Source organism: Phaethon aethereus (assembly GCF_964289735.1).
Source record: "Phaethon aethereus genome assembly, chromosome: 10".
Classification (NCBI taxonomy): Eukaryota; Metazoa; Chordata; class Aves; order Phaethontiformes; family Phaethontidae; genus Phaethon; species Phaethon aethereus.
This window is the reverse complement of record NC_138586.1, coordinates 2,835,242-2,851,078: the sequence shown is the minus strand read 5'-3', so window position 1 is coordinate 2,851,078 and position 15,837 is coordinate 2,835,242. Positions and strand designations below refer to the sequence as shown.

At 39.1% G+C, this 15,837-nt stretch overlaps 1 protein-coding gene across 1 annotated transcript in view; it reads left to right on the top strand.

Moving 5' to 3' along the window:
- The window catches only part of ABCB7 (ATP binding cassette subfamily B member 7), a gene marked incomplete at both ends in the record, with an annotated part of 43,665 nt that extends 28,294 nt beyond the window's left edge, over positions 1 to 15,371 (top strand). Inside the window, 8 exons of the mRNA XM_082004323.1 lie at positions 54 to 228; positions 1,654 to 1,811; positions 2,347 to 2,510; positions 2,681 to 2,810; positions 3,338 to 3,509; positions 9,072 to 9,175; positions 10,806 to 10,913; positions 15,153 to 15,371. Coding sequence (XP_081860449.1) covers positions 54 to 228; positions 1,654 to 1,811; positions 2,347 to 2,510; positions 2,681 to 2,810; positions 3,338 to 3,509; positions 9,072 to 9,175; positions 10,806 to 10,913; positions 15,153 to 15,371 — 1,230 coding nt within the window. The remainder of the gene's footprint in view (positions 1 to 53; positions 229 to 1,653; positions 1,812 to 2,346; positions 2,511 to 2,680; positions 2,811 to 3,337; positions 3,510 to 9,071; positions 9,176 to 10,805; positions 10,914 to 15,152) is intronic.
- Positions 15,372 to 15,837: the final 466 nt, after the last annotated feature.

Genomic DNA, 15,837 nt, shown 5'->3' with positions numbered 1-15,837 from the left:
AAATATACAATCTAGTTTGTTTGTGACATTTATTATTTTTGTGCATATTGTAGTATTTCAATAACGAAAAATATGAAGCCCAACGGTATGATGAATTCTTGAAGACATATGAAAATGCCTCCCTGAAGACTACCTCTACTTTAGCTCTCCTGAACTTTGGACAGAGTGCTATATTTAGCATTGGCTTAACAGCCATCATGGTGCTTGCTAGCCAGGGCATTGTTGCAGGTAACTCATCTGTCTGTAAGCTAAAAATGGCTCTACCTTAGTTCATCCACAATAGAAGTGTTAATTTTAATTAACTTATGGTTGATGTGATAGTTAATTTTTAAGAGTTTTTGCTTGAGAGTTTTGAGTATTTCTGCTTCTTGGAGTATTATTAATTCTATTATATGTATATATAGCAGTAACTAGTATGATTTTATTAGAAACATTTTAAACGTTTAGCAGTTAGAGAAGATCCTCAGAAAATGGAACTTTGGGAAGTTTCTGTTGAAGGATTGTGAAAGACACTTCTGTAAATACAAGTACTTCTGCAAAAGTGCTTTCTTTTTACCCTTCTTCCTTACCATGTTGGCAAGATTCAGAACTTTCTCCCAATGTGTATATACTCATATGCTTTGTCTCCAGCAGTTTTATTACCAGTGTCGTTCACTTTCCTTGGATTAATAAGGGCACATTATTAAAAGAATTGTTTCCATATGTCAGTTTTTAATCTATTTTTATCTAATTTACTACATAAAGTAAAGCCTGCTTGTTCAGGAAGACACAATACGAGCTTCAAATACAGTAGATGAATGCAGTATCAGGATGAGGCTCAGCTAAAGGAAGGTGGGTTTAGAGTAGAAATAATGATGCTTTAAATGCTGTTAGCATCCAGATGTGTTTGAAGGGTAGACCTTTATATCATGTTGTCTTTCTTGCATCTGCTTTGCTCTTCTTAAGAGATGCCGGGACAGGGAAGAGTTACACTGTGAATGGCTAAGTCAGTAGGTGCAGTTTATGGCGGTCCTTAAGAAAATTGAGAATAGCCTTTAAGCAGGATGGTAGAATATATGGCTTTCTGGACCTGTTTCAGCTGAACTGATCCGGCGCTTACCTTTAGCTAGTATGTCATCCCTTCATCAGCATATTTGATATTAAGTTGCCCAGTGGTTCTCACTGTATGTTTTACCAGCTCTGTTGTATATAGTATGACAAGTCCTCTCTCTTGATCATGACAAATTCTATCATCTGGATTTGTCTGTAGTTGTACTTAAGATTACCTTTCCTGATTCCTGTTCTCATATTGTAGTTCTTCCCTTTCTAACTTTAGGCCCCTTTATGTTTCTTGCTGTGGAATTTACTTTACAATTTGATGTTTTCCATGAGTTTTGTGATATGCTGCTTGTCTTACTTTCCAGGTGCTATTATATCTTTTTTTCTAAGTGAAATCCACACAAACATTGCCATTCTTTCCAGGCACCTTCCTATATAAAATCTGATCTTCTGGGAATGCATTTTGTTTACTATTTAAAGATCTGGTTTTAGAAATGGGATAAAAGAAATTAGACTGGATTGACTTGATTTTTTTTTTTTTTTAAATCTTCTGGTGCTTCCTAACAAAACAACCCCTCAAGTCTCCTTATTCTCTCACATCCATTTTGTCTTAAGGCAGCCTTTCTGTTGGAGATCTAGTAATGGTGAATGGATTGCTGTTCCAGCTTTCTCTTCCCCTAAACTTCCTGGGAACAGTATACAGAGAGACAAGACAAGCACTTATAGATATGAATACCTTGTTTACACTTCTCAGTGTAGATACCAAAATTAAAGTAAGTAGTAGCTTATTTTCCTAAAGTATCTGGGTATTTAATAGGGTTGTTTTCTGGCAATGCCATCATCTCACCCTGTTTATTACTTTCCAGGTTTAATTTCTATTCAAGAAAGAGATGCTGTGTCAGGATGCTGTTCTGCCTCCTCTTTAAGTGCAGTTAGTGCAATAGGAGCTGCTTTTTTCTTGCAGAACCTTTTAGTGACAGCGGAAGTTGCTTCACAGAAGCTGTGTTTGTATTGAGATTTTTTTAAGTATTCATGCCTTGTGTTTAATTTTTATTTGTAATTAATGATGCAGAATTTATTACTGCAAAAGAAATTGTGAAGCAGAGCGTTTACAGCAGGAATTTTTACTTTCTTTGGGGAAAAGGAGGAACAAACCAATTTCACTTGTGTGGCGGATTGTAATTATTTTCAATATATCCAAGCTGGAGTGTCTGCCTCTTTTTGAGCTAGGAAATGGACCGTTCAGCTTGTTGAACTGCTTGAGGTACTTTCTGGGCAGCATATAAAGTGGCACTCTTCTTTTAATAGGACAAAGAGCTGGCTCCACCCCTGCAGATCACACCGCAGACTGCTGCCATCGCCTTTGATAATGTGCATTTTGAATACATCGAAGGGCAGAAAGTACTTGCCGGAGTGTCTTTTGAAGTCCCTGCAGGAAAGAAAGTGGCCATTGTAGGAGGTAGTGGGTCAGGGTGGGTAAATGGACTAAATACACCAATCAATGATGCAGAATTTTTTTTTTAAATGCGTTTGTTCTTGTGTTTCACTTTTTATTATTTTTGTTTGTGACATTAGTTCAGTTTAGAGACTGTAAATGGCAAACCAGGAATGTAACATTAGCTTCAATTCTTTTCAATTTCAGGAAAAGCACAATTGTGAGATTATTATTTCGTTTCTATGAACCTCAGAAAGGAAATATTTATGTTGCTGGACAGAACATACAAGATGTCAGTTTGGAAAGTCTGAGAAAGGCAATAGGAGTTGTACCTCAGGTATACTGTGTTTCATTCTTCCCAAATAGTACATCCTAATAGTAATTCTCAGTGTTCTGATGCTGTGGTTTAAATGAAGGCCGATCCTAATGCAGTGGTATTGTCTAGTTCCTTTGGAAGTCACGATGCTTTTTTTTTTTCTTTTCCCCTCCCAGGAAGTATTATGTTTGTATGTGCATCATCATATAGATCCCATTTCTGAAATGTGTTTAAGCCTCTTCATGAGTAACTGCCTCCAGCTTTAAGTGATTTAGCTTTATAGTTGATTACCACCCGTAATGAGTTAGCAAAGGGGTAAAAGTGTGCGTGAAATACACATTTAGGACACAAAAAGTATTAATCCCATTTTTGGGAAAAGAAATTTCCCCAAATATTTTTACCTTCAGGCTTTGTAGAAAAATATAAGCTATTCTGTATTGATTTCTTTCATGGACTCGGGACAGTTTCTTGTTTAACATATGTTAAACATGGTTTCTTGTTTAACATGTCATGGTCTCTTGTTTAACATACTCTTTTCATAAACATAGGATGCTGTTCTCTTCCATAATACTATCTATTACAATCTGCTGTATGGCAGTATCGGTGCAAGACAAGAAGAGGTGTATGCAGTAGCAAAATTGGCAGGAATCCACGATGCTATTCTTCGAATGCCGAATGGTTACAACACGCAGGTTGGTGAACGAGGACTCAAGCTCTCAGGTAGGTTCTTAAGTGCGTGAGTTCTTTGTATCCCTTTTGGTACCTCAAAGTTCAATACATAGTTTATCCCTCAGTCAGACTTGCTTTTAGCTTATTTAGGTTATAACATAATTGTAAGGCTAAATATTAATACGAAGATTTGTAGTTTAAGGTAACTGTCATCTACAAGATATTTAAAGGAATGTATTTTCAGAGCGTAGCGTTAAGTGAGTTGATGCGTAAGCATGTAGATACATCTGAGTAAAAATAATCTTTCTCGTAATTATTTGGGTAGTGGAATGCATGTGAATAGAATTAGGAATTTCTGTACATGTGCTTTGCATGTAGAGTGTGATATGCCTATATATATGCACTGACCTGCCAGACTTGAGTTCTTAAATCTGAACTTGTAACAGACAAAAGTTAGGTGGTGTTTTGTTCTTGCTGTTGATAGTGAGTAAGGCAATGGGATATGTTGTTGCAGCCTAGTCATTTGGGACCCTGTTCATGATGAAAGGGCCTTCATGTCTTATGTGCTTCTTACCCATGAATTGTGTAAGAAACAACATGAAAATGGTGTCTGCATATCTGCAAGCTATGGATTTGTATCACACAACCTTGGTACCGACACAAAAATAAGCATAAGTTTAGGTTCTCAAAGTCCCCGCCGTATTTGGATATGCACTCTATAAAACAGTGTAACTGTCCTGGACTAGAAAGATTGTATCATGGCATTAGCCAGGCTTTGCTAGGCGTGCCAGCCTCTCAGGGCCACTCTTGCAAAAAATTCACTGCTACTTCTTCTCTATCAAAATTACATACACTTGTTCGTAGGGAAGATGATGCTTGAAAGCAAACATTCTTCCTAGGGCAGAGTTAAGAGAGTGATAATGTAAGATGAGGGATCCCATGGAAACTGGGAAATGTCTAAATCATTTCCCATGTCCTTTTTCTGTTTTTTACTCTGGGGACATGGGATTTTAAAAATACAGAGTTTAAGTATAACTTTTTAGGTAGTAGCTGGATTCCACCGGAATACTTCAATCTCAAATCTCTTAGGTTGAAGTTGCATTGAGACAAAGCTAATGATGATGTCTGTCACGTAAGTGTAACAGTTACTAAATGTGCATTGGATGAAATAAAAATGGAATTTCTGTTTTGGTTGAAGGATATATTATTATTAGGTTATTTTATTATATTTTAAGTAAGTCTTTATCTTCTTATAGCTCTTAGAGTTTTCTAATATACATTTGATGCAAGATGAAATGGGATGCTCATTTCGTGAGGTTTCCCCATTTAATTCACTGATGGGTTTTGTTCCCCTCTTTGGTGGATATTATGAGAAGTAGAAGAGGCATTTGCAAAGTTCATTAAAACCACCTCCTGTGGTCTTGCTTTGAAAAAGCAAAACACAATATAGTTTTGCTTAAAATAACTAGCCAACGTGCGCAGTGGTGGGCCATGGTTTTTTTCATATTGGTTTGGTATCTTTTTCTAATAGAATCCTAAAGGTGTTTAGGTAAGTGTAAGGGCATTGAAAATATTTGGAAAGATTTTGACAAGGTAGGTAGCATAATGCTGAACTGCATGCAGAGACTTGTAGTGGAGAAACTGCAGTACATGCACAGCTTAACAACTGCCCTGCCTGAGGAGAGGCCATATCACGTAAGGCCCACAGTAAGGGCCTTACTGTTTGGCAAACTCTAAACACGTGTGGCAGAGCTTAACTTTCTCCCACTCTGACTCCTTGTACAAGACACCATTTATTGGTAGACTAAAGAACAGGTCAGCTGTTTTCATTTGCGTGTAGGATGGAGCGCTGCAGGGCAGACTGATCTACTCTGTTGGGAATCGCTATGGGCCTACAGGAGAGAGAAACTTATCTCGATGAGTTTGGAAATTTCAAGGTACTGAGGTTGCTTGAGAATGGTGCTGAGATGTATGGATTTTCAGGGGATGTGGGGCTGGTGGAGGTCCAGAGGCAGGAGCACAGGAATGTCTATTCAGGTAGAAATGTTGTCTGTTGCAAAGGCAGGAAGCTATAGGAGGTTTTTCTTACTATGCAGCTGCTGAAGTCAGGAGTCCTGGTCTCCTTGAAACAGAGGATCAGAGGTTACATTCTGTATCCAGAATGTATGTGCGGGTGTAGAAAACCAGCTCTATCCTGGCTGAAACCAGGACAGTGGGAGAAAGCATGCACATTTGCAGAAGGGGAATACAGAGAAGGTTAGAAGGGAAATAAAATACATGAAGCACAAATCTAGGTGAATGAGTAGAAGATACAAAATAGGTACTGGCAGAACTGTAGAGAACTGTGATAATGATGAAAGATTCCTCTTGTCCTGCCTGTCTCCCCAAACTAGTAATTTCTAGAAAGAGGACTTGACTAACAATAGGTTTGAAATGTCTTGGCATTTTTAGAAGCGTAGAATGGTTTGGGTGGGAAGGGACCTTCTAAAGATCATCTAGACCAATGCCCATGCTGTAAGCAGGGGCATCTGTCACTAGATCAGGTTGCTCAAAGCCTTAGCCTTATGTTGAGGTTTAGACTGGATGTTAGGAAGAATTTCTTCACCAAAAGGGTTATCAAGCACTGAAACAGGCTGCCCAGGAACAGCTGAGTCACCATCCCTGGAGGTGCTTAAAAGATACGTAGTTGTGACACTTAGGGCCATGGTTTAGTGTTTAACTTGGCAGTGTTAGGTTTACGGTTGGACTCGGTGATGTTAAAGGGCTTTTCCAGCCTAAATTATTCTATGTCCCATTCTAAATCTGGAGAAGTGTGTGCGGGCGTGTTGGAGTTTCCTTCAGACCTCAAGGCTCCTTTAACGGAGCCTTTCTGAAAATGGCTTATGCCTTTACCCCATCCTTCATTCGGTGCTACCACTGTGATGGTCATTCAGCACCCATCTAACAGTGCTTTAACAAAAGTGGTGTTTAGAAAGTGAAGTGTGTTCTTTTCCTGTTTTGTTTGTATTTAAAGAAAAAAGAGTATGTGAAATACTGCTCCGGAGAAAAGCAGTGGGTTTCTGAGATGATAGAAAAAGAGCTCAGAGTGGGCATCTGCCATTGAAGTAGCAGCTTCAGGTTCTTATTTTCAACAAATTAGATGAGTGTGGGCAAACGATAGCAATGAACAAGCTCCAGTAATGTTTACAGTCAGGGTACAGGAGTCTTAGGCTAATGCTCTCAAATATCTGCTCATCTTGGCCTTCCTCGAATTGTGCGTTGAACTGATCTTAAATGCAGTTGTGTGCTGGGCTCTTGGGGGATTTGATTCAGTGTGCTTTTGCTTGCAGGTGCCAGTTTGTAATTTTAGGCTGGAATGTGGAACTAATGTGTCCGGTGTATCCCATGTGCTTTTGTTAGATCAATATTTTCATTGATAATGAGAGTTGTAATGGCCAGAAATGGTTTAGTTGTTCGATGGATTGGAGATGTCAAATGCATATCTTTGAGTTCCTTCAGTAGCTCTGTAAAAATATGGCATCTGTTATGTTGAACCTCAGTAGTTTTCTAAATAGTAGAATGGCTTCCCAAATTGTTAGAAAGGTATATAGTAGATTCATTTCTGAATCTGTTTAATTTTTTTTTTTTAAGTTGGGTGAGGCTTCTTCTAGTCTAAGAAAAACAAAAAGTCCTGACTTGTTTTATCTTTTCTAAATAATATTTTGTGGGAGAAATGGGGGGAGTGAAAGCTCTGTGAATTTAAGTGTTCTCTTTGAAATCCGGGCGTTTTATATGCGTGATGGAAAAAAACGAGGTTTCGGGAACCACTGACATGGTGGGTGTTTCTCAGTGAAAGGCACAATAGCAGTTGTGGGTCTGGGATGCGTGAACAGTGGTAGTAACATGTGGGGCCGGCAAAGGCTGTGATCTTCATCTGGGACCCTGGTTCTGCAAATAGCTAAATCTGAGTGCAGCAAATGATTCGTTTGAAAAATAAGTAGTAAATTGGATTCTCCCTGTATGCAAAAACTTGGTATATTATGGATTCCTTTCTTCCAGTAAATGAACGGTTTACTTCTTTGAGGACTGACATTGGAAAACTGCATCTTAGAAGTGCTGTCTTGATACTTTAAAACTGATGGATTTTTTTTTTTTTTCTATAATTAGCGAGAACCTTGATACAAACAAGACTCCCTAATGGCAGTACAGTAGCACGGATAACGAACCTCAGTATCTGAGTATCTCTGCCCTAGTGTGGTTTTCCTTGCTTGTGTGTGTGGTACGAAAATAGGCGTAAGGAAGTCTTAATTGCAATGGGAACTTTTAAATGGCGAAGTAAGCATTTAGTGCAGTTTTTACTGGTCTCAGTGACTGATTCGTCAAGAACAAATAATGAAAACAAGCTGGTTTGGCTTTTTCCAGTAGAATCCATTTCAGCGTTTTCTAGATGTGTAATAGAGCTATAACAGCCCCAAACCCTGACTTTGTGAACAAAACGGTTAACATTCCACATGAATGGGGAAGAACATGAAACAAGTTGATATGCTATAAATGTAACGAAAGACCTTGGATTTTCTTATTGTAGTATGTCTTTCAAACATGGATATCGTCAAGCTGTGAATTTTGAACATGCTTTATAGGAGAGAGAGAGAGAGTATATTAAGATAGACCGACTAAATTGTACAATTCTAATTGCTACTGAGCTCTGCCAAAGACAGTTTAAAATTTGAACTGCAGCATTATTACCAGCCTTTTAAGTGGTTTGTTAAATCATGTTCTCTCCTGGAACATTAACGAGAATATAATGGCATTAAATGGAATGTTTTGAAGTCTTGAATAAAACAAAGGAGGACAAGTGCACAAATGTGAAATGTTCGCATTGCATACCGAATGTTCAGCAGGATTTAAGTTCTCAAATGCACCTGTTTTCCTGTCTGTAAAAGTTGTCGTAAGATATTCTTGGGCAGATGTTGGCTGTAAGAATTGTGAAGGAAGGAAACTAGTCTGAAACTTGGTTACATCAGAAACCAACAGGCAGTGGACTGCATAATGAAGGTGGTTTTCAGTACTGTATTAATTGTGTTCTTTAACAAAATTTGCTCATTAAAGCTGTTAAGTATGGACACTTTAAAGCTGGGCCATTATGGAGTGGAAAGTTAGATGAATTTCAAGGAGAGACCTGAAAGAAAAAGTGTGTGTGCAAGATGCATGAAATCAAATACAGCAGGCATGGACAGAGTGTTCTTTATTTGCGAGAGGAAACAGGATGCATGTATGTGAAGTCACTGTATGGGGCATAGCTTAGACCAGGTAAATGAGCTCATACTCCCTGGTGTATAGAGTGAGTAACTGTACGTTGTTGTTAGTTACCTGCTCTTGCCTTGTAGCTTGTACAAAATAGTTCTCTGTCCTTTTCTAAAAGGATAAACAATCTTGAATCCCTTTGGATTTACCAGAGAGCAGGAACTTGTGTGATACCGTATGTAACATGTACAGACCTCTATCAGTGGCAATTGCCATGTATATTAAAAAAAAAATCCCAACCCCCAAAGCAGTCATGTCTGCTGTTGAATTTAGAATATCACAATTGTAACTTAATCTTTTTTCTTTCCCTCTCCCCACCCCCCCATTCAGGAGGAGAAAAGCAAAGAGTTGCAATTGCTAGAGCAATGTTAAAGGAACCACTTATTTTTCTCTACGATGAAGCCACATCATCTTTGGACTCAATTACGGAAGAGGTAAATGGGGATAAAAAAATAGAAAACTTAAGTGGTGTAATGATGTCTGATTCTGATGCTTTTTCCTTTTCCTCTCAGAAAGAATTCTGTTCTTTTTGCCAGATTGCTATCATGTGTTTTCCTGTTACTATTCTTAAAAGATGCTATGGCTAAGCCCTTTACCTAAAGGCCAGAGCAGAGATATTGAGTCTCTTGTCTACCTTGAGACGTAGTGAAGAATATCTACTCTGTCTCTGGGTATGTTGTTCTGTTTTACACTCTTGACGTCCCATTCACCATTAAACATTAATCTCTTGAATCTGTTGCAAATAACGTCACGTGGCCTTGAAGTGTGAAGCTTTCCAGTCCGCTTTAAAAGGTGTTTAGATGACATCTAGCATTCATTAAAAATATCTTATAAATAACTGTGACGTAATGCAGAACAGAAAACCTCGTTTGTTGTGCAGCATCTTTCCGAGATGCAAATCAGGTAGGTGTAACCTGCAGTGCTGGTATTAATTTGTATTCATTTCACAGGAAGGACTGTGAAACATTGGAGCGTTGTGACACAGATGTCATGACACTACCACAGTAACTGCATCAGGCTTCATAACTACATCTCTTGCTTAAAGACAAAACTCTCAGCACCAGCGGTAATTTCACAAACTAGTGTCATCAAAAACTAGAGCCAGAGCTATGTTTGTGTTCACTTATGCAGATTATTGAGCGAATTTATTGACCTGTAATCACTAAATTACTTTCATTTTCCAGATACAAAGAAATCAGGGTACAAACTGTACATCTATATAGTACAGCATTCAAATATAGTACAGCTTCCTCACTGGACCAGAAATGTTCATAACACACGCAATTCTACAGAACACTACTTGGATTCTTTCTCTTTTGTTTTGCTGTATTTATTGCAACAATCGTAATCAAAGCTGAAAGTTTCACAGCAGAACTGCACTTCAAAGACAGCAAATGAAAATGAGTCCATTCCACAAAAGTAGGTCTGGTAATCAAAATGTTTACTGACAAAGGCAAACATTTTCCAGGAAAATAAAGTGGACAATTCACTTACTGTAGTGAGGGCACAAATTCCCAAGTAGCGCTGCTTGCATCTGAATGCAGTTTGGGAAAGTGGAAGACAGCTCATAAAGGAAGCGATAGATAGATAGATAATTCCCAGGAGTGCTTTAGCTTTATTTTCCACATTGGCATGATATTGAGAGGGATTTTTGTCTTTAACTTTCGTTGATTGGCAAATATTAGTATAATTATTATGATTTATTATTTTCACGTGCCTTTACTGCTGTTTATGTTGCTTTTGTAGCATGGCTGCACAGGGAAGTTTTTCCTGAAATCAAGTAACGCTTCTCTTCCTTTGTTCCTTGGGACAGCTGCATTATTCTATTAATAAAGATGGTTTTGCAGTTTGAGGACTTTATCAGAGCCACAGATATTTCATGCTTAGGATTCTTCTGTTTCTTCTGTAGGTATTCGTAGCTGTTTCTTACTGTGAAGCTGTAGCAGTACTGCAGAAGTTTCTCAAAACTTATTTACAGTAATTTGCATATTTCCAGACAGCATTTTATTTCTCTTCCTACCATCTAGGAGCGTGTAAGAGCTTGTCTCTATTTTAATCTTGCAGAATATTCTCAGTGCCATGAGGGACATGGTGAAACACCGAACGTCCATTTTCATTGCTCACAGGTTGTCAACAGTGGTCGATGCAGATGAAATCATTGTGCTGGATCAGGTGAGGTGATCACCCTGTGATGTGTAATTTTCACATAATGTCAGTGTGTGTTTTGGAGAGTCTGTGGATCCATTTTGAAATATTATACTCCCAGCAAGCTACTGAAAGTTCTTTCTTTGGAAATGAACCGTGTTAGAAAATTCTAGCCCAAACTTTGCTTTTGATATATTCCTTTGCTTCGCAACTAACGGTTTATCAGTTGCAGAAACTTGCGTGTGTGACTCTCTTCTATGTTGTGTACTTACTTAATTTGCATAATTCATTTAATTACATGTTCTTTATATGGATTATGACAAATTTTGCTTGATGCTCTGGGACTGGCTTCATGTTGTACGTTTTTAATCTAATTTATTGCATGCTTCTGTCAGATTAGGTTTCCTAATGTGTTCCACCAATTTATGCTTCATTCTCATCACTCAGTGAGTGTCTATTTTTCACATATATCCATTGTTATTTTTTTCTTTCAATGGAAGGAGAGAGGACAGCATGTTCTGTTTCCATGCAGATAAAACTGTTGTAGGGTTGTTCAATCTAATTATGTTATAAATCTGAGCACCATTCTCTCCTGTACCTGTAGAAAAGTGTGATTATTCCCTTTCTGTATGCTTCCCTTATAAGGGTGGGGGGAAGAAAGAAAAGTTTCAACGTTTGATTTACTAATATCACTATTAAGCTGTTACCTCATATTCAGTCTGTCCTAAGGCCATTTTCTTCTGTTACCCACATCTGCCTATAGATTTAAAATACACAAATGTCCTTATTGTAACTTCATAGTTACTCTTTTAACTGATAGTGCTGAAAATATAATGCTCTAATCTGCTGATAATAGATGTTAAATTTATCTCTGCGTTCAATTTTTCAGTTGCTTTTTATATGTTTGTGATCATAGGTGTATGTAGTGACTAAAATATGCGTATCTAAAAGAAAATAAATTATTCCTACAGTAAGTTAAATTATTTCATGGGGAATTGGAACAAGATCTTATGAAATGGTGACACTCATGACTACCTTTGCTATAGAAATCTCAGCTTCATATGAATCTTAAAATGAAGTAGTGGAATGAATCGCTCATACTGCTCTGTAGAGTTTTTATTTGGGTTTGATCTGCTTGTTTTTTCAGCTTTTGCTGAAAAATAATTTCCTAAGGTGTATCCTTTATGTAACTGCATGTTAAAATATCTTGCAAATGGTTTTTTTAACGTTTTATAAGGCAATCTGCGACTTTTTTGTTTTCGACGCAAGTTTTTACAGCTTACTAAGAGTGTGTTTTGTGTTAAAGTCTAACTGTTAAATTAAAAATAAAAGCACAACCTAAAACTGTAGAACAGCTAGGGTGCTCACTTTCATGAATGGTGTTAGTGTAATAAAGATTGTGAATGAGTAAGGCAGCGTGGTGCATCACTTTTAGTGCCCAGCTGCTTCATGAGGCAACATTGACATTTGCTCAGCAGAAAGTTGCCTCTTCTCATCCCAGTGTGATTGATGAGCACGGCGTTAGCAACCAGATAAATAAGGCTCCGTAGTGGAGGTGAGACAAGTTGATTGCGACTGGCTTTGCTTAGCAATGGAAATACGGCATCACAATTTCAGCACCTTTGCCTAGGTAAAATCAGAACACTTCTAGAGTGAATAAACAAACATTGTGTTAATGATCTTGATCTTAATGCTGTGAGGCTGAACAGAGCAGTTACATTTTTTTATGATTGTTTAAGTGTTATTAAAAAAGCCATAATTTGAAAGCCTAGACTCTACTGCAATGAACTTTCAAAATTAACCACTTGAAGTTTTTAAATAAATTCTGCAGTTATGTTGGTCAAATGTGTATTTGTTCAGATTTCTCCAGCACAAATAGTCCATAAAGCGCAGGAGCTCTTGATCTCCAGGTGTAACAAATCAGGAAAGGAAGGCAGGGAAGGAGATGCATGGGCACTGGAAGCAGGGACAGGGATCCTGGGAAGAGCACGGGGACACCGCCTGGTTGTGTAGGGATGGGAGCAGGAAGGCCAAGGCACAGCTGGAGCTGAACTTGGCAAGGGACGCAAAGAATAACAAGAAGGGCTTCGACAGGTATGTCGGCCAGAAAAGGACGGTCAAAGAAAGCATATCCCCCCGATGAGCAAGACTGGCAGACTGGTAACAACGGACAAGGAGAAGGCTGAGGTACTCAACAACTTCTTGGCCTCAGTCTTCACTGGCAGGCTCTCTTCTCACTCCTCTCGAGTGGATGGACTGCAGGAGGGGAACTGGAGGAGCAAAGTCCCTCCCACGGGAAGAGAAGATCAGGTTCATGACCACCTGAGCCACCTGAACATGCACAAGTCTACGGAACCTGACGAGATGCATCCCAGTGTCCTGAGGGAACTGGCTGATGCGGTTGCCAAGCCCCTCTCCAGGATATTTGAAAAGTCCTGGCAGTCAGGTCAAGTCCCTGGAGACTGACTGGAAAAAGGGAAACATTGCACCCACTTTTAAAAAGGGACCAAGGAGGACCCTGGGAACTACCGACTCCTCAGCCTCACCTCTGTGCCTGGGAAGATCATGGAGCAGATCCTCCTAGAAGCTCTGCTAAGGCACAGGGAGGACAGGGAGGGGATTCGAGGCAGCCAGCATGGCTTCACCATATTGGGACCAGCACTGTTTAGTATCTTCATCAATGACATCAACAGTGGGATCGAGTGCACCCTCAGCGAGTTTGCAGATGACACCAAGCTGAGTGGTGCAGTTGACATGCCTGAGGGTTGGGATGCCATCCAGAGGGACCTGGACAAGCTCGAGGAATGGGCCCGTGTGAACCTCATGAGGTGGAACAAGGCCAAGTGCAGGGTCCTGCACGTGGGTCGAGGCAACCCCCGGTACCAGCAGAGGCTGGGGGATGAAGGGATGGAGAGCAGCCCTGCCCAGAAGGACTCGGGGGCCCTGGTGAATGAAAAGCTGGACATGAGCCGGCAATGTGAGCTTGCAGCCCAGAAGGCCAACTGTGTCCTGACCCGCATCAAAAGAAGCGTGGCCAGCTGGTCAAGATTTAGACTAGGTGTAAGGAAGAAATTTTTTCACAATGAGGGTGGTGAAACCCTGGCACGGGTTGCCCAGAGAGGTGGTAGATGCCCCGTCCCTGGCAACATTCAAGGTCAGGTTGGACGGGGTTCTGAGCAACCTGGTTGAGTTGAAGACGTCCCTGCTCATGGCAGGGGGTTGGACTAGATGACCTTTAAAGGTCGCTTCCGACCCAAACTGTTCTATGATTCTAATAGAAGTGACAAGACCCAATTTTTCTCCCAGCATGTTCATCAGCAGCTGTCACAAGGAGATAGATTTAATTGTAGATCAGAATTTAGAACTCGTATAAAATCCATGTAGTTGTCCGTATAATGCTGTCTTTTCCCAAAAGAAAGAATAGCTGGAGAATGAATACATTATTTTAATTTGAAGTCACTGAATGTAAATGTGTATCTCAAAGTAAAAAGATGAGTCTGGTTTTTTGAAGAGTAGTGTTGTTTCACTCTCTGTAGGATTTGAGTTCTCCAGTCCAACTCTTCCTTCCCGTTTCCACAATGGTAGTAAATAAATCATCTTTGCTCTTGAGAATAGCACAGAGGAACTGAACTGCTCGCTCTGTTTTCATGACAGCAATTGCAATGACAAGTTACTGAGCACCCATCTAAAGGCACAATTTACACTAATTGTTTTTAGGATTTGATTTTAAATGTGTTTTGCTTATCTAGTACAAATCCCTCTCTGTATGCTCTTTTCTTTTAGCTGCTTATTGTAAGCGTGTTTGTTATCAAGCAACAACTACGTGTTTGTATTGGTACGTTCTTGTGACTTTTGCAGTAGTAGTTTAACACCTTGCTCCTCATACAGAGGTCTACATTTATGTTGAAAGCTCTTTCAGTTTAGATGGTAAAACTTTCCATGTTGGTGGGCTTTAAAGTTTGTCCAGAAGGAAAAAAGGCATCTACGTTCCCATTTATGTAAGATTGAGAACACAGCTCCTTGTTTTCCGCTTGCAGTGTAACATGTAATTCAGTGCACCACGTATTCAGTCCTTCACTGCTGTCCCAAGCTCCTTCTCACCAATAATTGCTCTAATCTATACTCTAAAGCTGCAGCCCGTATTATTTTATATATTCGTATATAAATATATAAATTTACATGTAATAAATTTATTTATTATAATAGCGTTTCTATTACTAAGGATCTGGTAATATCGATTACTGACTTGGCCCCCTTGTTTTCCAGGGTAAAGTTGTGGAACGTGGCAGACATGCAGACCTCCTTGCAAGTCCTAACAACCTCTATTATGAAATGTGGCACACACAGAGCAGCAAAGTACTAAACAGTCATAACAATCCAAACTGGGAAGAGAGGAATAATCAGATCTCCAAAGAGGAGGAAAGGAAGAAACTAGAAGAAGAAATTATCAACAGTGTGAAAGGCTGTGGAAACTGTTCGTGCTAAGCGTGATCCTGGATTCATCTTCTAGAACAGGTTAAAAATGCACAAGATTACAATGAAGTGCAGCTCTTGTTTCGAAGTCAGCGTTCAAAAACTTCCTGGGTTTTGCAGTTTTGGGGTTTTACAGTTTCTCAGAGGGACATAATTTCAACCAAAGGAGTTCTATTTTTACATCTTTAGGAATCTCTAATATTCCATGGCATCTGCAAGAGCTGAGCTTTTTCAAAAACTTTTAAAATTCTCAACCCGGAGTGTAATTTATGGCAATTTTTAGGCATTGGTAAATTCTCCTAGTAGTCACTTGAGGTGGATTATTAAATTGTAAACAGACTTGTCCTTGATTTATATTATTTCTCATCATTAATGGTCGATAAAGGTGTCATGTTTTAATTGTAATTGGGCTAATTTGAACTCATTTGCTAGTGAGGAAGATGCAATTTAAATTCTTTAGTGCTGTTCTGGTTTAAAA